The sequence below is a fragment of the Rhinopithecus bieti genome, unplaced genomic scaffold, assembly GCF_001698545.2.
Source record: "Rhinopithecus bieti isolate Rb0 unplaced genomic scaffold, ASM169854v2 scaffold_24154, whole genome shotgun sequence".
NCBI lineage: Eukaryota > Metazoa > Chordata > Mammalia > Primates > Cercopithecidae > Rhinopithecus > Rhinopithecus bieti.
Genome location: NW_016811115.1, coordinates 38,757 through 62,082, shown reverse-complemented (window position 1 = coordinate 62,082; position 23,326 = coordinate 38,757). Strand labels below are relative to the sequence as shown.

The 23,326-nt window shown below is 52.0% G+C and overlaps 1 protein-coding gene across 1 annotated transcript in view; it reads left to right on the top strand.

Annotated features, from left to right (window-relative positions):
* The window catches only part of ARHGAP8 (Rho GTPase activating protein 8), a 72,013-nt gene that overhangs the window by 16,262 nt on the left and 32,425 nt on the right, over positions 1-23,326 (top strand). Inside the window, 4 exon segments of the mRNA XM_017893487.1 lie at positions 4,615-4,746; positions 8,551-8,637; positions 12,965-13,063; positions 16,095-16,205. Of these exon segments, the coding sequence (XP_017748976.1) occupies positions 4,615-4,746; positions 8,551-8,637; positions 12,965-13,063; positions 16,095-16,205 (429 nt within the window).

Genomic DNA, 23,326 nt, shown 5'->3' with positions numbered 1-23,326 from the left:
CCCTGGTGCACACACCCCTCCCCTGCACACACCCCCTCCAGTGCGCACAACCCCTCCCATGCCCACACCCTCTCTGGTGCACACACCCCCTCCCCTGCACACACCTCCTCTCATGCCCACACCTCCTCTCATGCACACACCCCCTCCCGTGCACACACTTCTCCATCACTAAGATGTGTGCTCAGCACAGACCGGGTGTTCAGAGTGAAAGGCTAACCTAAACTAGATTGACTCATGGGTCCTCAGATGGCTGTCACATGACCCCCAGGCCACCAGACCCCCCTGCAGGACTGAGCCTTCTCCAGCCCAGGACGTCTTTGAGTCCACATTCTTGAGCTCTGGCCCGGGCCTCCGGTCGTCTTAAGTCTGCCTGCTTCCTTCCCTCTCTCTATCACCCTTCTCAAAGCCGCTTGGGCCTCCTGCCCTGCACCCTCTGCACTGGCTGTTTCCCATTGCTCAGAAGGCAGCACCTGCCCCTCCCCTGTGTATGGCCTTGGGCGCCCTGTCACCCTCTTTCATCTGTCCCTGGCTGCTGGTGTCTGCTGTGCTGGCCACACTGCTTTCATAAGGCGGCCACCGAGCCTCCTTCCTGGTGAAACCCCCGGGCCCAGGAGAGCTGCTGCTGGGGGAAGAGTTGGCAAAATAGCGAGAGCAGCGTCTCTGCCGGAATCCCTGTGCAGGTGAGTGAGCGCTCCCCAGGCCCAGGGGAGAAGCTCAGTCTCAGTGGAGGGAAGTTAGGTTCTCAGGACCTTGGAATTTGCTCCCTGATAGTGAACTGGTTGAGCTTCATTCCCGAGGCCCAGCCCTGGCCGATCTCTGGGTGTCCCTGGAAACATTTATTGTGCCCTTGTGAGGACAAGGAGCATGGCACCTGGCCTGCCACGGACTCCCTCACTGCTGGGGACAGCTCAGGACATGACCCTGGTGGGGAGGCTGTACCTTCCGCCACTTCCAGATGCCAGCATCTAACTGCTAAAGCCAAGGAACTCAGGGAGTAGGCTGCGACCTGGAACCCCCAACTCAAGATGAACAAAGACATGATCGGATCGTAGAAGCACCCAGAAGACTTTGGGCTGGTTGCTTCATGAGAGTCCCCCCGATATAGGCATCCTATCTGGTCTGTTAAAGAATCTTGGCTGGGCGCGGTGGCTCACGCCTGTAATCCCAGCACTTTGGGAGGCCAAGGTGGGTGGATCACGAGGTCAGGAGATCGAGACCATCCTGCCTAACACGGTGAAACCCCGTCTCTGCTAAAAATACAAAAAAAAAAAAACTGGCCGGGCGTAGTGGTGGGCGCCTGTAGTCCCAGCTACTCGGGAGGCGGAGACAGGAGAATAGCGTGAACCCGGGAGGCGGAGCTTGCAGTGAGCCGAGATCGCGCCACTGCACTCCAGCCTGGGCGATGAGCAAGACTCCATCTCAAAAAAAAAAAAAAAAAAAAAATCTTCCGACCACAGCTGAAACTGCAGTGGCGAAGGCAGAGACCTCGCAGGGAGCAGGTGCCAGGAGCAGCTTCCACCGGTGCTGCTGCTGCACGGTGAGACCTGCAGGATGCATGGGGCGAGCTGGGATCCTGGGGCTGGTTACCCCAGACAGGCTGGCTTTCCCCAGAGGGTGCTCACTCCAGTGAGGAGGTGATGCCAGCCTGCTGCCCACTCTTGGTGTTTACCAGGCACACAGGGAGAGACGGATGCCAGATTCAGGAAAAGTTCGTATCCTGGGGTCGTCTTGAGAGGACGCATTCCTTTATCAGGTCATTTAGGCACGGAAAGACCCGTGACCTGTGGGTCAGCTCTCCCCAGGGGGCTGCTGCTGGGCCAGGAGGGAGCTCAGGATTTGCTGTTCTTATAGAGACAAAAGTGCCTTCGAAGACAGCGAATTGGTGGTTGCCAGGGCCTGGAGGAGTGATGGGGAGAATGACTGTTTAATAGGTGGAGGAGTGATTGGGAGAATGACTGTTTAACGGGTCTCGGTTTTCTTTTGGGGTGATAACAATGTTTCAGAACCATAGAGAGGTAATTACACAACTTTGTGAATACACTAAATGCCACTGGGTTGTTCACTTTAAAATGGTTAATTTATGTTATGTGAATTTCAACTCCATTGGACAAAAAGCACCCCTGACAACAAATTGGTACCTTGTGCTCTTTTATGTGCTTATCCAAGATTCCTTTACTATTAGGTGGAAGTAGTAAGCATGGCTTCCATGAACAGTTGTATAGGTTGTTCACTGCACAAGGCTAACCAGATGAGAAGCTACCATCAACTGTTACTCTTTTCACTCAGTGCAGGACAAGCATCTTCCCAGAGGAAAACGCATCTTTTTCTAACTCATGTAAAGGTGCTCTGTGGGCTTCTTGGCCTTGATAAGAAGAGCCATCAGGCTTAGCCTTCTCTGCAGCCTTTATGAAAAAAACACTCCGTACGTTATCCTCCCTATCCATTTCAACCGGATGGCTTTTCTGTGGCCAGATGCATGCTCCTATTTTTGAAGTGGATGAAGAAACAAGTCTGTCTTTGAAACCCAACTGGTAATTTAGTTAATGACTTCCTGTGCTGAGCACGTGGGCAGATGCGTTGACACCCAGAGGATTTTAGCACACTGAACAGAAGGCACCTGGAGGAGCCCAGCACTGGGGCCAGAGAAAGGGTTCCTGCTTTTACGAGGAGGCGTCCAGAGTGGGAAGATGAGCTGTGCAGAGACACTGGCTTCAGTTTCCGTTTCTCGAAAAAGTCATTTGCGAAATGCGAAAGTGACTATCCTGGGAAGCAAGGAAGAGTGAGAAGTTCTCAGTGGCTCGGGGACGCTTCCACCCCTCTGTGTTCAGGTGGAAGTCTCGACCTGTTTTTCTGAGAGTGACTCAATAAAGGATGACCTGGGCGAAGTATGCCCCAGTGGCTTAGCCCATATGGCGTTCAAGACAGGCAATGCGCTGGAAGACGAGCGTTGAAGGTACTTCCACCATGGGTGATCTGAAATCATGCATGGTGTGAGGTCAGATGTGCGTGATTTCTCCACATCAAAGCAGACAACGGGATGGGAGCAGGCGTGGATGGCAGCCCAAGGCTCTCAGAGACGCTGAGTGTGTGGACGCTGGAGTCAGGTTGCTTGGTTCGAAGCCCAGCTCCGCCCTTGACTGATTGACCTCTTTGAGCCTCAGTTGACTTGTCTATAAAATGGAGATAATCGTACCTGCCTGCTAAGGTCATTGAGAGAATTGAATGTGTAGAAGGCCTGCAGTTCAGGTGGTTTGGGCTTTTGACAGGGCACTCTGATGTTGCTTATAAATCAGATGCACAAAAGAGAAGCTGGCATCCTTGGTCTCCAGGCTTCCGGGCAGTGCAAGACCAGCCGAGCATCTGCAGATGGGCACAGGCAGCTGGGGCTTTCTCCTGAGGCAGTTCTGGGGGCATCTGTCTGCAGAGCACCCCGCCCACAGCCTCAGAGAGCGGGACCACCTGGGTGGATTAATTACAAGATGTGCTCCAGGTGAGAACCTGGACAACCTGAGCTTGAGGGATCATGGCCTGACTGGCTCAGTGTCAGGCCCTGGAGAGTGCTGATGGAAGGTTAGGAGGTCCTTCTGCAGCCCTTCCTCCTGCAGATAGCAGAGCAAGCCCTTTCCCACAGGTAACGTGAAGACAATGCTTCCTCGGTGCAGCAGGGCAGGATGGAACGTGGTCCATGGGAAGTGGGTAGAGCCTACCCCATAGGGGGTGGCAGGTGACAGACGCAGAGCAGTGTCACGATTCTGACTTTATAATGAAAAGCAAAATGTTAGAGGCTCACCTGGAAAGAGGGAGTTGCTTGTCTTAGAAATGCAGCAAGCAGCAGGGCGTCTGAGGTGGAAGGGCCTATGGTATTGGGGTTAACGGCAAGGGCTAAGCAGTCAAGCATTCCTGGGTTCGAATCCCAGCTCATCCTCCTCGCGAGTTTCCCGGGGCTGCCGTAACCATGACCACAAATGTGGTGGCGTAAAACCAGAAGTGTATTCTTTCACAGTTCTGGAGGCTGGAAGTTGACAATCAAGGTGTGGGCAGGGCTGTGCTCCCTGCGGAGGGAGAATCCCTTCCTTGCCTGTCCAGCCCATAAAGGCTGTCCGCAGTCCTCGGCCTTCCAGGGCTGGTGGCCACGTCACGCTCTGCTCTGCTTTGCTTTGCTTCTGTCTTCACGTGACCTTCTCCCCTCTGACTTCTCATCTTCACGTCTGCCTTAGAGGGATGCATGTGATTGCACCGAAGGTCCGCCCGGGTAGTCCAGGATGAGCCCCTCCTCTCAAGGTCCTAAATTTAATTGCACCTGCAAAGACCTTTTTTCCCCAGATAAGGTCATATTCTCAGGTTCCACGGATTTGATAAAGATTTCTTTCCACGGCCCATATTTTCGCCTACCACATCCACTTACTAGTTGTGTGACCTTAGGTAAGTCACTTAACGCCTCAGCCTCAGAGGTCATCTGGGAAACGAGGACCGGGGCCCCCGGTGCATGGAGTCTCCGTGTGGCCCAGTGCTGGCACCCACCCACTGGGTGACCACAGCTTCCGTTGTAGGAAACGCTGGGTTTCAATAATGAGCAGATGATTTTCATAACTGAATCTTCTGTGTTATGCCCAGGTATTTGAAGTACACGCTGGACCAGTACGTCGAGAATGATTATACCATCATCTATTTCCACTACGGGCTGAACAGCCGGAACAAGCCGTCCCTGGGCTGGCTCCAGAGCGCATACAAGGAGTTCGACAGGAAGTGCGTGCCCGCAAGCCTTCAGGGTCGTGCGTGTGGGCTAGGTGTGGCAGGAGGAGGCATTGTGGCCACAAGTGGTCACAGAGAATGCAGTGGGGGAGGGACCTGGAAGGGCAGAGGGTAGGGGGTGAGCAAACGTGGGGCAGTAGGGGTTCACCACCCCTCTGGGCTAAGACTTTGGAATCCCGGGCAGAGGAGTCTTTCTTTTCCTTTATTTTTATTATCTTTTTTTTTTTTTTTTTTAAGAGACGGTCTCGGCCAGGCACCATGGCTCATGCCCGTAATCCCAGCACTTTGGGAAACCAAGGTGGGTAGGTCACCTGAGGTCAGGAGTTCCAGACCAGGCTGGCCAACATGGTGAAACCCCATCTCTACTAAAAATACAAAAGAAAAGAAAGAAAAGAAAAGAAAATGTCACCCAGAAAAGAAAAGAAAGGAAAATGTCGCCCAGGCTGGAGTTCAGCGGGCTCTAGCAATCCTCTTGCTTCAGCCACCTGAGTAGCTGGGACTACAGGTACGCATCACCACACCCAGCTAGTTTTTGTATTTTTTTGTAGAGACGGGGATCTCACTGTGTGGCCCAGGCTGGTCTCGAACTCCAGGTTCAAGCAATCCTCCCAGCTCAGCCTCCGGAAGTACTGGGATTACAGGCGTGAGCCACCACGCCAAGCTGACACCCTTGCTCTTAAAGGGCCAGATAGTATTTTAGCTTTGCAGGCCAGTCACTCTATTGCAACAACTCTGCCGGACCGTGTTCCAGTAAAACGCTATGGACACTGAAATGTGAATTTCATGTCATTTTCATGTGTCATGAAATCTTCTGTTTCTTTTTCAACCACTTAAAACACAAAAGCCATTTTAGCTTGCAGGCTGTACTGAAGCAGGAAGCAGGCCGGGTTCGTCCTGCGTGCCCATTTGCCCACCCCTGGTCCAGTGAATGACTGGCAAAGAAACAACTTCATGACTCTTTCTTCACTAACCCCTCTTCTTGCCTGCACAGCCCTTTACAGCCTGCAAGGGGCATTCTGATGCCTACTATGGGTAGGATGGGCAGTTCCATTTTACAGATGAGGACATAGGCCCCAGAGAGCAAGTGACTTACCTGTGGTCACTCAGCTTGGGTGTGGTAGGGCAGGACCCCACCCCAGGCCCCTGCCTCCCTCCCCCACCTCCCTCCCCCACCCCACGCTGCTCACCACTCAGCCATGGCCTGGAGTCGGCAGACTTTTCCTGAGGGACGTCCTGCCTAGCAATCAACTTTGCAATATATCTGGCTCATAGACTGCGGCGGTGGGCGTTGATGTGGATATCCTAGATTCCTCTGGGTTTTCCTTCTTCGAAGTCCTTTCAAACCTGTAACAGAAATCTGCTTCACAGACACCTGAGTCAGTGGGACAGTGGGAAGCAGTGCCTGAATGTCCCAGAAATCCTTCCTCCAGTTGCCTTTTGGGTCCTGCTGTCATTATCAATAGGATCTTTGGAGGGACTTCTTGGTTCCCTGTCCCATGTCTTAGGCAAAGAATTGTTGCTGCATTTTGTAGTCATTTACTGGGCACCTGTATAAGCTGGAGATGGCCTAGCCCCAGCTCATGTCCTCCTCCAGGAAGCCTTCCTGGGTTGTCCTGGGAGAATCAATAGCCCCTCCCCTGCAGCCTCACTGTCCCTGAACAGACACCAATCCTAACACTTAGGGGTTTGTGAACGGGTCTGCCTCCTGCACTAGGCTGTGACCCCTGACCTGTCTCTGCATCCCTTGCAGGTGGGAAAGGGTCTTCATATGGCAGGCTTTTTTTTTTTTTTTTTTTTTTTTTGAGACAGTCTCATTCAGTTGTCCAGGCTGGAGTACAGTGGTGAGACCTCGGCTTACCACAACCTCCGCCTCCCAGGTTCAAGTGATTCTCCTGCCTCAGCCTCCCGAGTAGTTGGGACTACAAGCGTGAGCCACCATGCCCGGCTAATTTTTGTATTTTTAGTAGAGACGGGGTTTCACTATGTTGGCCAGGCCGGTCTCGAATTCCTGACCTCGTGATCCGCCCGCCTCCGTCTCCCAAAGTGCTGGGATTACAGGCGTGAGCCAGTGTGTCCGGCCGGCAGGCTTTTAATAAGCATTAGATGGGAGGATGGAGAAGTGTGGTACTGGCAGGGAGTACCAAGGTTCCAGCCAGCGTAATCAGGAAGGCTGCATGGAGGAGGCAGCCTTTGAGCTGCCCGTGGAGTGGTGGGCAGGGTGTCGCGAAGTGGCAATCACTGGATTTTGTTTCTGGTACAAGGTATGGCCAGGTGCAAGAAAGAGCAGGGTGGACTTTGGTGCAGTTGGTGGGGGGCTGGACTGTAGGGTTCACGTGGGGAGCCGTGGAGGAAAGCAGCAAAGGAGGGAGGGGCACAGAGGATGCTGGACTGTGTTTAAGAGGCAGCAGGGAGCCATGGCAGGTGCTTGAGGAGAGGTGAGTGGTGTGTTTAAAGCAATCCTTTCAGGAGGCTCAGGCTGACACAGCAGGATGTGCATAGTAGCCCTGTCTTGAGCTAAAGCAGCTGAAGGTTTTGCCCTCTGCACTTCCCCACGTGACAATCGAAGATGCACCCCAGATTCCTTGAGGTACCTTCCCCCCACTTCTCAGTTGCCAGAAATCAGCTCAGAGAAACAAACCCGAAATCAGCCCAGGTGGTTTCCCTTCCCTTTCTCGAGGGGGCTGCCGGTTCGCACATCAGGAACGGGTCATTCCTGTTTGAGAGACAGCAGAATTCCTTAACATCCAGGTAAGATGTGCCGGTGGTCGATGTATGAAATCTAGCTGGCGAGTTGGAATCTGTGTTGCCAGCAGGGACTTGTGAGCAGTGACAAAGCACCAGCGCGGGGAAGGAGGCCGGCCTTGCTGCAGCCTGGGGAGGCTGTCAGGGCTCTCATATTGAAGGGCGTTGATAAGCAGAGCCACGCAGGTGGGGAGACTTGAAGCAGTGACTTCCAACTGGCGATCATTTAATCTTGGCCAAAGGGGGACTAGGCAGGGAAGAGAGGAACGTGACAGCCGTGGCCTTCAAGTCATCAGATGAAAGAGGCAGACTTGTTCTGTGTCACTCCCCAGGAGGGTGGATGGGGTGGGTGTTAGGGTTAACGTTACAGATCTCGGCTCAGGAGAAGCCAAAAGGAGGGACACTCTAAGCATCAAACTACCCAAAAGTGGAGTGTCTGCAGGGGTGGTGAGTTCCCCGTCGCTAGAGGTACCTTTCTTGCCCAACCTGATGGTTTTGGACTGAAATATTCAAGAAGGAAGTGTTGGGACTGGGAAGAGAGAGAGAGGGAAGCTCACCTGGTGTTCCATTGTGTGGGCGGCTGTCGCATTGAACCAGCCTCTGGCCGGCTGACGTTTAGGTTATTGCCGGTTTTTTGCCATCATAACCAACACGGTGAGCTCCTTCTGGTCTGGGTCAGCTCCTGGCAGGGGAGGTGTTGGCCGAGAGGCTCTGTGCAGTTTTAATTCTGAGAGCTGTTGCCAGATTGCCCCCAGGTTGTGCTCCAGACCCCCACCCCACCCTGGTGTGAGTGAGTGCCTGTAAACAGGGCTCCGACCTGCACGTGTGCCTGTGCGAACTGTAAAGAGCTGTAGGCGTGCCTGGCGGGGGCAGTGGGTGAGGGGTCCTGATTTTCCCTGAGTTTATTTCATTCTTTGTTTGATGTTCTTAAATTGATCCTGTTGAGAGAAGTAACATTCTGAGACTCCGAGTGGAGGCAGCTTTTCTTGGGTTATTGGGCGTGGGGTGTTTCTCGGAGCCTGGCAGCCTGAAGTCATCCCCCGTTTCCCTCCTCAGATACAGGAAGAACTTGAAGGCCCTCTACGTGGTGCACCCCACCAGCTTCATCAAGGTCCTGTGGAACATCTTCAAGCCGCTCATCAGGTGTGTGTGACTGTGGGAGAGGACCCCGCTGGGGTTGGAGGTCCCTCAGTGTCCGTGGGACGGCCTTCCCTATCCACGTGCCACGGAGGGCCCGTCTCCAGGGTGCCTGTGGATCTGGGGCTCCCCACCCGCTTGGGGGTTTGTGGGGGGTCACAAGGCCAGCCCAGGTCATGGACAGGAGTGCTGGCCTTTGACACCTGGGGGGTTTGCACCTGGTGTTTAGCCCCCTGCCTTGACCTGAGCCCCCACACTGTGCGACCACCTTCGGGTTCCGTGAATTTCCAGAGGGACTCACAGATCTCAGGAAAGCTGTTACCTTCACTGGTGTGGTCTGTTACAGAGACAGGGCACAGATTTAAGTCAGCAAAGGTAAAAGGCACACAGGGCTGAGTCCAGGAGGTCCAAGTGCAAGCTCCCAGCTGTTCTCTCCAGGCGGTTTCATACAGATAGTGCTCCACTCTCCCAGCAAGAATGTGTGGAGGAGGAGGGAGCATGGCTGGCCAGGGAAGCTCACCGAGCCTTGGTGCCCAGCGTTTTTGTTGCGGGTCAGTCATGTAGGCACGGAGCATCCACCCAGCTGACCTCAGTTACTCAGTCTCCAGCCCCTCCTGAGATGAGATGAATACAGCCCAAGGCCCCCACGCTCAATCACATTTTTGGCACAAACTGTGGTGTTGGCCCAAGGCCTCCAGTGTGCAAAGACATGACCAGGCTGACTCTTCCAGGGGCTGAGAGGTTTCCACCCAGGAGCAGGTCACCCATGGCCAGGCTTCTCTTTGGAATAGGCAGGGCTTGGACACCCCAAGCCACTATGCCCAGCTAAATTTTGTTTTTTTAGTAGAGACAGGGTTTTGCCATGTTACCCAGGCTTGTTTTGAATTCCTAAGCTCAAGCTGTCCTTCAGCCTTGGCCTCCCAAAGTGCTGGGATTATAGGCATGAGCCACCTCACCTGGCCCTGTTTTAAAATGTTTTTAAGCTGGCTGGGAGCAGTGGCTCACCCCTTAATCCCAGCACTTTGGGAGGCTGAAGTGGGCAGATTACCTGAGGTCAGGAGTTCGAGACCAACCTGGCCAATATGGCGAAACCCCGTCTGTATTAATAATACAAAAAATTAGCTGCGCGTGGTGGCGGGCACCTATAATCCCAGCTACTCAGGAGGCTGAGGCAGGAGAATCGCTTGAACCCAGGAGACGGAGGTTGCAGTGAGCCAAGATCACGCCATTGTACTCCAGCCTAGGCAACAAGAGTGAAACTCCTCAAAAAAAGGGAAAAAAAAATCTTTTTTTTTTTTTTGAGANAAGTGCTGGGATTACAGGCTTGAGCCACTGCGCCTGGCCGAAAAAAATCTTTTAAAACTACTCTTTTGTATTAATTTGATTCCAATATCTTATGCACCTTATATGCCAGGCACCGCAAAATGGTACTGTGAAGTCAGCCACATTTTCCCCATTTCAAAGAAGAAGAGGTTGATTCTCAGAGAGGTTACACCCAAGGTCGCACCACGAGGAGGGGCATGGGCTGGGATCCAACCTGAGCCTGTGTGGCTCTGCCCCTCATGCTGCCTCCTGCCTGGATGTAAGCAGCTGCCAGGAGAGGACCACAGGAATTGGGCTGGGACTCTGGAGCCCAGACTGGGCTCTGCTGCCCGTTGCCTGTGAGGTCTTGGGCAGCCACATAATCTCTCTGTTCCCCAAGTCTTCATTCGTAAATGAAGGAAGTGGAGGAACTCTGAGGCTCTCAAACGCCCACACACAAAAGAGCCCTGGGTCTGGCCCAGACCTCCCGACTCACACCCCCGCAGGTGGTGCCTGTGGCTGCGGCTCTAACAAGAACCCCAGGGACTGCTGCCCGCCGTGTTGGGAGCCCCTGGCTGAGCTGGCCTGTGGGCCCTTTCCCGAGGGTGAGAGGCAAGTGGTAGGGCTCTGGCTGCGCCTGCCCCTGAGTCCATGTTCGGCAGAGCCTGGCCTGCAGGAGGGGTCAGGGAGGCTGCAGAGAGGAAGGTGAGGGGCTGGGCATGGGAGGCCTCCCTGCAGCTCCGAAGCGGGCACCTCTGTCCCTGAAAATGGTTACTGCAGAGGGGCAAGGCTCCCTTTGCCCTTAGTGGGTTCCTTCCGCCCATCACACAGGACGTTGACAGCACTTTACAGCCCGGGAAGACCCTCTGGCAGCCTTCCAGCAGTGACCGGACTGTCCCCGAGTCCTGTGGAGTCTAAATGGGCAGGCGGTGAGGACACTCCCGCAGGGGTCCCACCAGCCCCTTCCCCTGGGGAGCTGGGGTGCAAGGACTAAGGCAGGCGCCGCTTTCCTCCCTCCCCTTGTCTTTGGTGTGAGGGGCACACTGCACTTTGGTGACTATTCTGCAGCCCCAGCCTTCAGCCCGGTTCCCTGGCCTCCTACCTGGAGGCGTCCTTGAATACAGAAACCTGGCAGTCCCCGCCCCCACTCCCCGGCCCCGGATCCGATTCTTTCTCGTCCACTAGGGGGAGCCAATGCACACAGCTCGGCCTCCCTCCGGCTCCTTTGGGAACTACCTGGCACTGGCACTGGGCTGAGCGTTGGGCTGAGCGTTGGGCTGGCACTGTCCCTTTGGATCCTCCTACCTGTCATGATCTCCATATTTTTTGTTTTTGCAATGGTAACTTGAATTATTTTGATTTCACAAAATAACTTTGAAAATTAACCTTAAAACTTTTTTTTTTTTTTTTTTTTGAGACGGAGTCTCGCTCTGTCGCCCAGGCTGGAGTGCAGTGGCCCGATCTCGGCTCACTGCAAGCTCCGCCTCCCGGGTTTACGCCATTCTCCTGCCTCAGCCTCCCGAGTAGCTGGGACTACAGGCACCCGCCACCTCGCCTGGCTAGTTTTTTGTATTTTTTAGTAGAGACGGGGTTTCACCATGTTAGCCAGGATGGTCTCGATCTCCTGACCTCATGATCTGCCCGTCTCAGCCTCCCAAAGTGCTGGGATTACAGGCTTGAGCCACCGTGCCCGGCCAAGACTTTCAAATTGTCATAAAATAACATAAAATATCTTCGTTGGCCGAATACATCACTTTCCTTTTCCAGTAACAGTATAATTCTTTACCCACATTAATAGTTGTATATCTTGGCTGGGCACGGTGGCTCATGCCTGTAATCCCAGCACTTTGGGAGGCTGAGCTGACCAGATTATGAGGTCAGGAGTTCAAGATCAGCCTGGCCAACATGGAGAAACCCTGTCTCTACTAAAAATACAAAAGTTAGTCAGGCGTGGTGGTGTGCACCTGTAATCCCAGCCACTCAGGAGGCTGAGGCAGGAGAATCACTTGAACCCAGGAGGCAGAGGCTGCAGTGAGCCGAGATCACACCACTGCACTCCAGCCTGGGTGACAGAGTGAGACTCCATCTCGGGGGGAAAAAAAAAGTTGTATATCTTAAACATATACAATAAGGAAATAATACTGTCCTACAAAATAAAACTCAAGTGATATATTTATGACAAAAACCAAACCTAGACTGTCATAAAGAAGGGGAGGATTACAGGCTTCTGTATAAAGGCATGCTCACATCCATCTGTCCATGATCCCCACTTTGCAATTCATGCTGAGCCTTGTTACTAATAACAATCGTCGCAGCAAGCATGTCCACCAGACATCAGGCAGTGGACTAGACGTGCAAATAGCCTTGCATTGTCTTCTGCCCTCACTTAGGAGGGGGAACCCCCACTTTCAGACCCAGGCCCTGAGAGGGAGTGAATTGCCCTGGGGCACTAGGGGAAGGAGGAAACGGAGTTGCTGCACCTGGCCAGGGCATGTCTGGTCTTTCGGCTGCGCTACTCCCTGGGGTCCCAGAGACTGTCCTGGAGACAAAGCTGGAGAGCCTTGTTGATCCCCGTCCTTAGAAGAGGTGGCCAAATGTGAAGCCACCGTTGACCCCAAAACCACCAGCAGCTGAGGTTGCCCTGGGGCAGGCGTCAACCTCAGAGGTTGTGCCAGTGCCTTTAGTGCCCCCTGCCTAACCTGCATCCCCCAAAAGCGCTTCTTGGCACTTCCGTACTATCTCCTGTATCTATGCAAATTCAGGGCAGATGTAAATTGGAGGCAGATATTTATTTTTATGCAGATGAGCCACTCCAGAGTGTTTGGTGCATTGGAGATCTCGTGAAAGCAAAATATCTCCCGGCGTGCGCTACTTGTCATGTTCGGGTTTTAAGTTGTGTCAGCGTTTACATTTTCTTAATATGAAAAATGCCTGCGTTGTTCTGCTGCCAGCTCCCCCTCCCTCCCTGCAACCCTTGGCCTCTCTGCTGGCACCTAATGGTTTTTTTATTCTCTTGCTTCTGCTTTCTTAGTCACAAGTTTGGGAAAAAAGTCACCTATTTCAACTACCTGAGCGAGCTCCATGAACACCTTAAATACGACCAGCTGATAATCCCTCCCGAAGTTCTGCGGTGAGTGCCTGTTAGACCCCAGAAGCCACGTCAGTACATCTTTGTGCTTCCAAAGGGCTTGGTTCGATCCCATGAATGTTTAAGGCTTCATTTCCAAATGTGTGCTTGGCTAGCTTTGGCTCAGAAATCTGCGGCGTCGACAAAGATCTGCAGCTGCTGACTCAGAGAAATGAGATTTTAAAGGTTGTATGCAGGATGGGCTGTTTTCCTTGCCCACCACTGCAGAACTGATTTAAAAAATAAGCCCTAGCCTGGCAATGGCCGTTTGTTGCCTTGGTGTTTACTGTTTTTGCTTTTGAGCAGAAAATTGGGGGAATTTCCCAGGTGTGTGGATAACGCTGCGTACAGAATGAAATGTTCTCAGAGACGTCTGCAGGCGCTCTAGAAAACGACCTGTCTGCTGGATGCTGAAAGCTTGATTGGTGTGTCCGCTACGAGGCTTAAATGTAGGCCGGATGAATAGAGGCTGCCCAGGAAGGCGCGTGCCCCGCAGCCAGTACAGGGTGCGGCCAGATCCAGCCTGGGTCTCTGGACCCCCAGCCTGGGTTCCCTCTGCCCCGTCTCCCTCTCTGAGGGGCTCCTTTAAAGGAGTAGGCTCTTGCCAAAGTGCATGCAGGTGAGACTGGTAGCTTTGCAGGGGCAATGGAGATAATAACTTCTCTCCGGATGCCAAGTCATGTGGCAGGTGCTGGGATATAGAGGTGTTTAGAGAGTGTGTTCCCTGCTCTCATGACACGCTCAGGCTAGTGAGGGCCACAAATCAGTGATGACGGGCCAGAGGAGGCATTGAACCCAGCTGGGGAGGGGACTGATATGTGGGGGTAATCCAGGAAGACTTCCAGAAGGAGGTGGCTCTTAAAGTGAGTTTCACAGGGACAGTTGGCTAGATCAAGAGGCCAGGGAAGCACATTTCCAGCAGAGGGAAGCCCTCTTGCAAACATGTGGGTGAAATATTGGGAGATCTGGAGGCAGCAAGAAGTCCCACATGATCAAGCAGAAGTTGGTGAATATGAAACTGGAGGTCACCTTGGACCAGGAGTCCTTGGTGCCAAGCAGAGGAGAGTGAACTGGACCTGGAGGCCATGGGAGGATGTTGGGAATCCCTGGTCTGCCGTGGGCCCTGGCAAGACCCCACTCCCAGACCTCACTAGAGTGACCCGGGGGAGTCTGTGGAGACAGCTCAGAAGATGTATTTTTAGCAGCTCTGTGGTGGAAGTGATTTGATCTGGTGACAAAGGGTAACTTCACATCCTCCCGCGTGGGAGAGCAATTTGGGGATGAAATGGACGGCATCTGAAACACCCAGCTCCGGCTTCTCAATGGCTACTGGGTGCAATCTAGGGCCTCTGGAATGTGCAGGTGGCTGGCAACACTGAGGGTGCAGGGTTTTGTGAGTCAGAGGAGACAAGGTTTGGGAGGGGGCGTGGGCTTGGGCATTGGGAGCTCCTGAACTTACTCAGTAGGCAGCCGGTACCCCAATTCCATAGCCTTGCAGCGGAACCCCAGAGAACACGTCCAGTCCTGATGCTTTTGAGCATCTACTAGACTTGGGGGCTAAGTCTGGATTTTATCCACCCCCACATACTTCCTGGTGGGTGCCGTGAGGACCGGAGGCTGAGACCCACTGGCAAAGCAGCAGGGCAGAGCCTTGGGGTCCTGAATCCTGGCTGTCGTCCCAGCTTGTGACCTGAGGCATGTCCCCAGACCTTGACAAGCCTCAGTTTCCCAATCTGTAAAGTACACAAAGTAACCCTTTCATGGTAGGCCCCTCATGAGGGACAAAGACCTCTCTGGGGAGCCACTCAGGGCACAGAGCGCTGTGATTAACTCACAAAGGACAACCGCACGTGGCAGTGGCTCACACCTGCTTGGCTGGCCAGGCTCGGTCCAGTGTGCCGCCTTCTCTGCAGACCTTCCCTGCGAGTCGGGTGCCTCTGCAATGTGTACCTGCACCGTCACTGACTGCTTTGCTCCCGAGCCGCTGACTGATGCTCATGTTCTCCCCCCATCCTGTGGCCGGGTTACTGCCGTATACACAGTGCCCGGCACATAGTAGGCCCTCAATATGTATTTGCCTGTGTTAAGGAAGGACTGTGTTAAGGAGGGACTGTTACCTGCTGCACAGAAGCTCTTTTCTTTTCTTTTCTTTTCTTTTCTTTTCTTTTCTTTTCTTTTCTTTTTTGAGATGGAGTCTTGCTCTGTCACCCAGGCTGCAATGGCACGATCTGGGCTCACTGCAACCTGCACCTCCTGGGTTCAAGTGATTCTCCTGCCTCAGCCTCCCAAGTAGCTAGGATATCAGGCGTGCACAACCATGCCCAGCTAATTTTTGTAATTTTGGTAGAGACGGGGTTTCATCATGTTGTCCAGTCTGGTCTTGAACTCCTAACCTCAAGTGAAACGCCTGCCTTGGCCTCCGAAAGTGCTGGGATTACAGGCATGAGCTACCGCGCCCAGCACAGAGGTTCTTTTTACTGGAAGGCTTTAACATTAAGCTTCCTTCAGAATTTATCCATCCTCTTCAGAGTCCAGCTGTTCATGGCTTTCTTCATTCATTCAACAAATACTTTAATTGAGCATCTACTAGGCAGCAAGCCCTTTCCAGACACTGGGGATAAAGTAATTAACAAAAGGGACAAGTCCCCTTTAGCATTACAAGCCAGCGTTTGTCTTGATTTCAGATACTCAGGAGAGCTGAGGGTGGTCACGCCCACCTCGGGGCTGACCGCATGGCAAACGGGTGAGGCTGCTCTGCCGGCCAGGGTAGGCCCGCTGGCCAGGGGTCGCAGGAGAGAATGGACGTTTGCTGGGGGTTGGGCTACTGCCTGTTGCAGGAATAGCCCACAGCAGTGGGGGATTGTGACTGCGTGAATGTGAATGTGTGTGAGCTGGCAGCATGGCGTGTGCGCCCCGAGGGAGGAGAGGCTCAGGTGTCCTGCAGGTGTTTGTGGGGCATCCAGCTCCACCCAGCGCCTCCATGGATGCCAGCTACCCCTGCCAGGTGAGAGCCCAGCCTCTGTTGTGTCTGCAGGTACGATGAGAAGCTCCAGAGCCTGCACGAGGGCCGGACGCCGCCTCCCACCAAGACGCCGCCCCCGCAGCCCCCGCTGCCCACCCAGCAGTTTGGCGTCAGTCTGCAATAGTAAGTGAACCGGGGATGTGCCTGCTCCTCTGCCCTGGAGCCCTGGGAGCTGTGGGGCGCTTCTGAGTCCGGAGACATTTTCCCCAGACTTTTGTCTCCAGCAGCCAAGTTTAACCCTGCAGGAAAGATAAAGCCTGAGCTCCTCAGTAAGGCTGCGGCTCGGCGCTTGGTGCCTGGGGGGGGTTGTGTGCTTGCTGCTCTGTGCCTGATGGTCGGGCGGGGCGTGCTCGCTGCTTTGTGCCTGGTGGGGGGACCGGCAGGAGGTAGCAGATGGGGGTCTCTGGGGTTCCCACCCCAGCTTCTGTCACTGCTGCCCTCTGGGCATACACTTCCCACCACCTTCAAGGAGGGCGTGGTCATGGAATGTGCTTAGGTGTGGATGTGGGGCGTGTCGTGCTCGGAAGAAGCTTCCGGAGCCAGTGGGCAGCTGCCTCTCATGGTCATGTGCAGGCCTGGGTGAGGTAGACACGGTGCCTGGTCACTCTGCATCCCTGATCCTCGCATCACCGTGCACCCTGCTAACACCCAGGCTGGACACAGGCATAGAAAAGACAGGCTTGTGCTGGACTCAGCCACTGAGATTTAGGGGTCCTTGTTACTGCAGCGTAACTTGTCCTCCCTAATACCCTTTATCAGCCGCATGACCTCAAACTCACCTCTTCTCTCAGCTTGTTTCCTTATTTCTGTTATACAATCTTTTCTTGGGGGTGGCGGGAGCAGAGTCTTGCTCTGCCTCTCAGGCTGGAGTACAGTAGCTCCATCTCAGCTCACTGCAACCTCCGCCTCCTGGGTTCAAGCGATTCTCCTGCCTCAGCCTCCTGAGTAGCTGGGATTACAGGCACCTGCCACCATGTCTGGCTATTATTTTTGTATTTTTAGTAGAGAGAGAGTTTGATCATGTTGCCTGGCTGGTCTCGAACTCCTGACCTCAAGCGATCCACTCACCTTAGCCTCCCAAAGTGCCGGGATTACAGGCGTGAGCCACTGCACCTGGCCACCCAGGGTAGATTTTGAAACATTTTGAAAGGTTTTGAGAACTGAGGGGGCTCTGGGTGGCATCTGGGCCAGGAGAGGAGATGCGTCGGTCACCCGCCCTTCCTGAGCCATGTGGACAGGGGCGTTCCTGGGGTTGGAGGGGAGTGGATTCCGCCCTGGGGCCTTGCCTGCTTCTTTCTTGGCCAAGAGTGGTGGAGCTCAGGGAGGATAGGGAGGGAGGCAGAGTCATGGACCCCAATGACGTCCATGCCCTCATTCCCAGAACCTGTGATTAGGTCACCTTATGTGGCAAAAGGGGCTTTGCAGAAGTGATTAAGTGAAGGATCTTGGGATGGGGGGTTATTCTGGGTTCTCTGGTGGGCCCAAAGCAATCGCCAGCATCTTTATAAGAGAAAGGCAGGAGGGTCAGAATCAGAGGTGCGGGGCCAGAAGCCAAGGTACTCAGGCACCTCTAGAAACTGAAAAAGGCAAGGAACGGATTCTCCCCGGAGCCTCCAGGTGGAACACAGTCGGGTCAACCCCTTTTTAACTCCTGACACCTCCAGGATGTGAGATAATACATTTGGGTGTTTTATTTGTTCGTTTCGCTTTTTTTTTTTTTTTTTTTTTTTTTAGATGGAGTCTTGCTCTGTCCGCCAGGCTGCAGTGTAGTGGTGTGACCTTAGCTCACTGCAACCTCCACTCCCCAGGTTCAAGCGATTCTCCTGCCTCAGCCTCCCAAGTAGCTGAGATTATAGGCGCCCACTGCCACGCCTGGCTAATTTTTGTATTTTTAATAGAGATTGGGTTTCACCATGTTGGCCAGGCTGGTCTTGAACTCGTGACCTCAGGTGATCCACCTGCCTTGGCCTCCCAAAGTGCCAAGATTACAGGTGTGAGCCACCTCGCCTGGCCCATTTGTGTTGTTTTAAGCTACCGAGTTGAGGGTAATTAGTTACTGGGGCCACATGAAAATAAAGCAGGTGGTAGTGAGTAGTGGGTAGTTGTGAGTCTAGGGGGAGGGAAGTGTGTCTAAATCTTGTTTCCAGAGCCAGCAAAGATTGCTTCCAGGGTGCTTGAGCCCAGGAGAGTGCTGGGCCTGGAGTGCAAATGTGAAGCTGGGTGGGCATCTCGGGTGTATCACAGTAAAGGGGACCGTTGGTGCCCCAGCATGGGCCCCGAGACCAGCACCATCTGATGGAACTCTCTGTTAGAATGGACCTGGTCTGCGTGGCCCGGTATGGTAGCCAGTGCTTGCGTGTGGCTGGTGCAGACGCTGAATTTCTAATTGTATTTCATTTTAACTAATTTCAATTAGAACTGTCGCATGTGACTTTTGACAGTTGTACTGAACAGCACAGCTCTGTTTCACCCTCGCCTTCCCCAACTAGGCACACACACAAGGGGCCACTTAGACATTTTGTAAGCACTTTGCCAGTAAATGAGCAGGAGAATATATGTTGAAATAGAATGTACACCCCAAATATATCTGGAACACATAGTTTACTATCAAATAGTACTTCCTTTTCCTTTTTCAGACATTGTGAGAATATGCGGGTATGAACCACTCTTCAGCTCCTACCACCCCTTAGGGGCCGCCCAGGAATGCTGAGCTGGGCAGGCACCTGCAGTGACCTCAGGCTCCTCCTGGGGGCGCTGGTGAGAACTCAGCCCTTGAGCAGGCTGAGCCAGCAGACCAGATTTTTTTTTTTTTTTTTTTTTGAGGTGGAGTCTCACTCTCGCCCAGGCTGGAGTGTAGTGGCAGGATCTTGGCTCCCTGCAACCTCTGCCTCCCGGATTTAAGCAATTCTTCTGCCTCAGCCTCCTGATTAGCTGGGACTACAGGCGCACGCCACCACACCCAGCTAAGTTTTTTGTATTTTTAGTACAGGCGGGGATTCACCATGTTGGCCAGGCTGGTCTCGAACTCCTGACCTCAGGTGATTCACCTGCCTTGGCCTTCTACTGGGATTACATGTGTGAGCCACCACACCTGGCCCAAGCCTGTGCCTCCAGCCCATTACTGGGGCTCTGCTGGGCTGATACTGCTTGCATGTGCTCTGACACACAGGGGCCTAGGGGTGGGTCCTTAGCTGGGAGACTCCAGCCACGCCTTTCTCATCTCTTATTTTATTGTTCAGAGTCACTTCTCTCTTCTTATCATCTAACAAAACTTTAAAAAGGAAAAACAAAGGCCAGGTGTGGTGGCTCACATCTGTAATCCCAACACTTTGGGAGGCCGAGGCGGGTGGATCAGCTGAGGTCAGGAGTTCAAGACCAGCCTGGCCAGTATGGTGAAACCCCGTCTCTACTAAAAATACAAAAAAAAAAAAATTGTCAGGCTTGGTGCCACACGCCTATAATCCCAGCTACTCAGGAAGCTAAGGCAGGAGAATTGCTTGAACCCGGGAGGCGGACGTTGCAGTGAGCCAAGACTTTGCCACTGCACTCCAGCCCGGGAGACAGAGAGAGACTCCCTCTTGAAAGAAAGAAGGCCGGGTGCGGTGGCTCAAGCCTGTAATCCCAGCACTTTGGGAGGCCGAGACGGGTGGATCACGAGGTCAGGAGATTGAGACCATCCTGACTAACACGGTGAAACCCCGTCTCTACTAAAAAATACAAAAAACTAGCCGGGCGAGGTGGCGGGCGCCTGTAGTCCCAGCTGCTTGGGAGGCTGAGGCAGGAGAATGGCGTGAACCCGGGAGGCGGAGCTTGCAGTGAGCCGAGATCTGGCCACTGCACTCCAGCCTGGGCGACAGAGCGAGACTCCGTCTCAAAAAAAAAAAAAGAAAGAAAACAAAAGATAAAAGAAGCACAGCTCACAGACTTCGAAAGCCATCTACCTGAGTGAAGTGTGGGAAAATGGTTAGCCATGGCTGTAGGCCTTGACTCCTAGAAGGCCACCAAGAGATACGCTGCCTTCTGAGCAGGCGCCTTTCAGAGCGTACTAATGCAGGGCCGTTGGCTTTAACTGTCACCTTGCCATAGTCCATCCCTCTCCAGGGCCAGTTGTAACTGTAAAAGTCCGGTCCTTAGCTGCTTTCGGGACAGTGGGCCACACTGCGCATGCCACTTGGAGAGAGAATCCATGCAGTTGCCTCTTTAAATTAATATGTGGTTTCATTGCCAATGATTATAATAAAATGGCAATAAACATTTTAAAGGAAGCACTAGATATGTAATTTGTTTGGACTGTGAATGAATGAAAGTCATTAAAATTCATAGCTGAATCCTATTCACAAATGTTAATTTGCCGAGTTAAGTTCAAAAGCATACAGCAGAAAGCTATCACCTTAGAATGAGCTAATTAAGTTAATATATTAAAGGGAAGTCAAAGATTCAAGAGGTGTTTGCTTGCCATCCCTGAAGAGGAAAAATGGAATCCTGAGGCCTGTGTGGGCAGCTGGGGGAGGTGGGTACAGGGCAGAGCTTGAGGTGTCCTTAGGGCTGGGTGGAACAGGTCATGGCTGAGCTCTGGCATTTTTTTTTCTTTTTTCTTTTTTTTTTTTTTGAGTCTGTTGCCCAGGCTGGAGTGCAGCGGCATGATCTCTGCTCACTGCAAACCTCTGCCTCCCGGGTGCAAACGATTCTCCTGTCTCAGCCTCCCAAGTAACTGGGACTACAGGTGCACGCTACCACGCCCGGCTAAATTTTGTATTTTTAGTAGAGACAGGGTTTTGCCATGTTGGCCAGGCTGGTCGCAAACTCCTGACCTCAGGTGATCCATTCGCCTCAGCTTCCCAAAATGCTGGGATTACAAGCATGAGCCACTGCACCTGGCCATTACTGTTTTTTTTTTTTTTAGGTGGAGTCTTGCTCCATTGCCCAGGCTGGAGTGCAGTGGCACAATCTGGCTCACTGCAACTTCTGCCTTCCAGTTCAGATGATTCTCCTGCCTCAGCCTCCTGAGTAGCTAGGATTGCAGGTAACTGCCACCATACCCAGCTAATTTTTTTTGTTTTTGTTTTTTGTTTGTTTTTTGAGACAAACTCTTGCTCTGTCACCCAGGCTGGAGTGCAGTGACATGATCTTGGCTCACTGCAACCTCCACGTCCTGCATTCAAGCGATTCTCCTGTCTCACGCTCCCGAGGATGTGGGACTACAGGCATGTGCCACCACGCCCAGCTAATTTTTTTGTATTTTTAATAGAGATGAGGTTTCACCATGTTGGCCAGGCTGGTCTCGAACTCCTGACCTCAGGTAATCCACCCATCTTGGTCTCCCAAAATGCTAGGATTACAGGTATGAGCCACCGAGCCTGCCTTGTTTTTATGTTTCATCATAGCCATCCTAGTAGGTGTCAAGTGTAGTTCATTATAGCTTTGTTTCACATTTCACTGATGCCTAATGCTGTTAAGCATCTTTTCATGTACTTATCGGCCCTTTGTTTACCTTCTTTGGAGAAATGTATATTCACTAGATCCTTTGCCTATTTTTTGTTTGAACTGTCTTTTCATTGTTGTAAAGATTTGTTGATATATGCTAGATCCTAGGCCCTTATCAGATGTATGGTTTGCCAGTGTTTTCTTCCATCCTATGTGTTGTCTTTACACCTTTTGATGGTATCTTCTGAAGCATAAAAGTTACATTTTGATGAAGTTCAGTTTATCTATTTTTTTCTTTTGTCACTTGTGCTTTTGGTGTTCTATCTAAGAAATCATTGCCAAATCCAAGGCCATGACAATTCATGCCTATGTTTTCTTCCAAGAGTTTTACCATTTAGCTGTTAGATTTGGGTCTTTGATAACGTTTTGAGTAGATTTTTCTATGTGTTGTGACGTGAGGTCCGATTTGCTTCTTTGCATGTTGTTACAGCACCATTTTTTGAAAAGACTTTTCCTGGCCAGGCAGGGTGGCTCACGCCTGTAATCCCAGCATTTTGGTAGCTGAGGCGGGTCGATCACCTGAGGTCAGGAGTTCGAGACCAGCCTGACCAACATGGTGAAACCCTGTCTCTACTAATAACATAAAAAAATTTGCTGGCATGGTGGCAGGCTCCTGTAATCCCAGCTACTCGAGGGGCTGAGACAGGAGAATCACTTGAATCTGGGAGGTGGAGGTTACAGTGAGCTGAGATTATGCCATTGCACTCCAGCCTGGGTGACAAGAGCAAAACTCCATCTCTAAAAAAAGAAAAGAAAATACTTTTCTTTTCCCCATTCAGTTGTCTTGGTACCTTGTCAAAAACCAATAAACATGAGGGTTTATTGGCCATAAACATGAGAGTTTATTTCTGGGCACTCTAATTCTTGTCTGTTGGTCTGTATGTTTATCTTTATGCCAGCACCACACAATCTTGATTACTGTAGCTTTGTAGTAAGTTTTGAAATTGGGAAGTGTGAGCCCTCCAACTTTTTTTTCAAGATTGTTTTGGCTATTCTGTATCTCTTTAATTTCCGTATTCATTTTAGTATCAGCTTGTTCATTTCTGTAAAAGGCAGCTGGGATTTCAATAGGGCTTGTGCTGTGAGTGTAGCCCAATTTTGAGGGTATTGCCATCTTAATAGTAATCTTCTAATCCATGAACATGGGATGTCTTTCTATTTATTTAGGTCTTTTAACTTTTTTTCAATGGTATTTTACAGTTTTCACTGTACCAGTTTTTTGAACTTTTTTGTTAAATTTTTTTTTTAATTTGTGATGCTATTGTCAATGTAAGTTTTATTTATTTATTTATTTATTTATTTTTGAGGCAGAGTCTTGCCCTGTTGCCTAGGCTGGAGTGCAGTGGTCTCGGCTCACTACAACCTCTGCCTTCTGGGTTCAAGTGATTCTCCTGCCTCAGCCTCCCGAGTAGCTGGGACTACAGGTGTAGTCACCTGTAGCCACCACACCCAGCTAATTTTGTATTTTTAATAGAGATGGGGTTTCACCATCTTGGCCAGGCTGGTCTCAAACTCCTGACCTCTGGTGATCTGCCTGCATTGGCCTCCCAAAATGCTGGGATTACAGACGTGAGCCACCACACCTGGCCATCAATGTAATTTTTAATCTATCTTTTTGTTACTGATTGCTAGTTTCTGGAAATACATTTTTAAAATATATTAATCTTGTGTCCTGCAACCCTACTGAACTTGTTTTTTGTTTGTTTGTTTTGTTTTTTTTTTTTGAGACGGAGTCTCGCTCTGTCGCCCGGGCTGGAGTG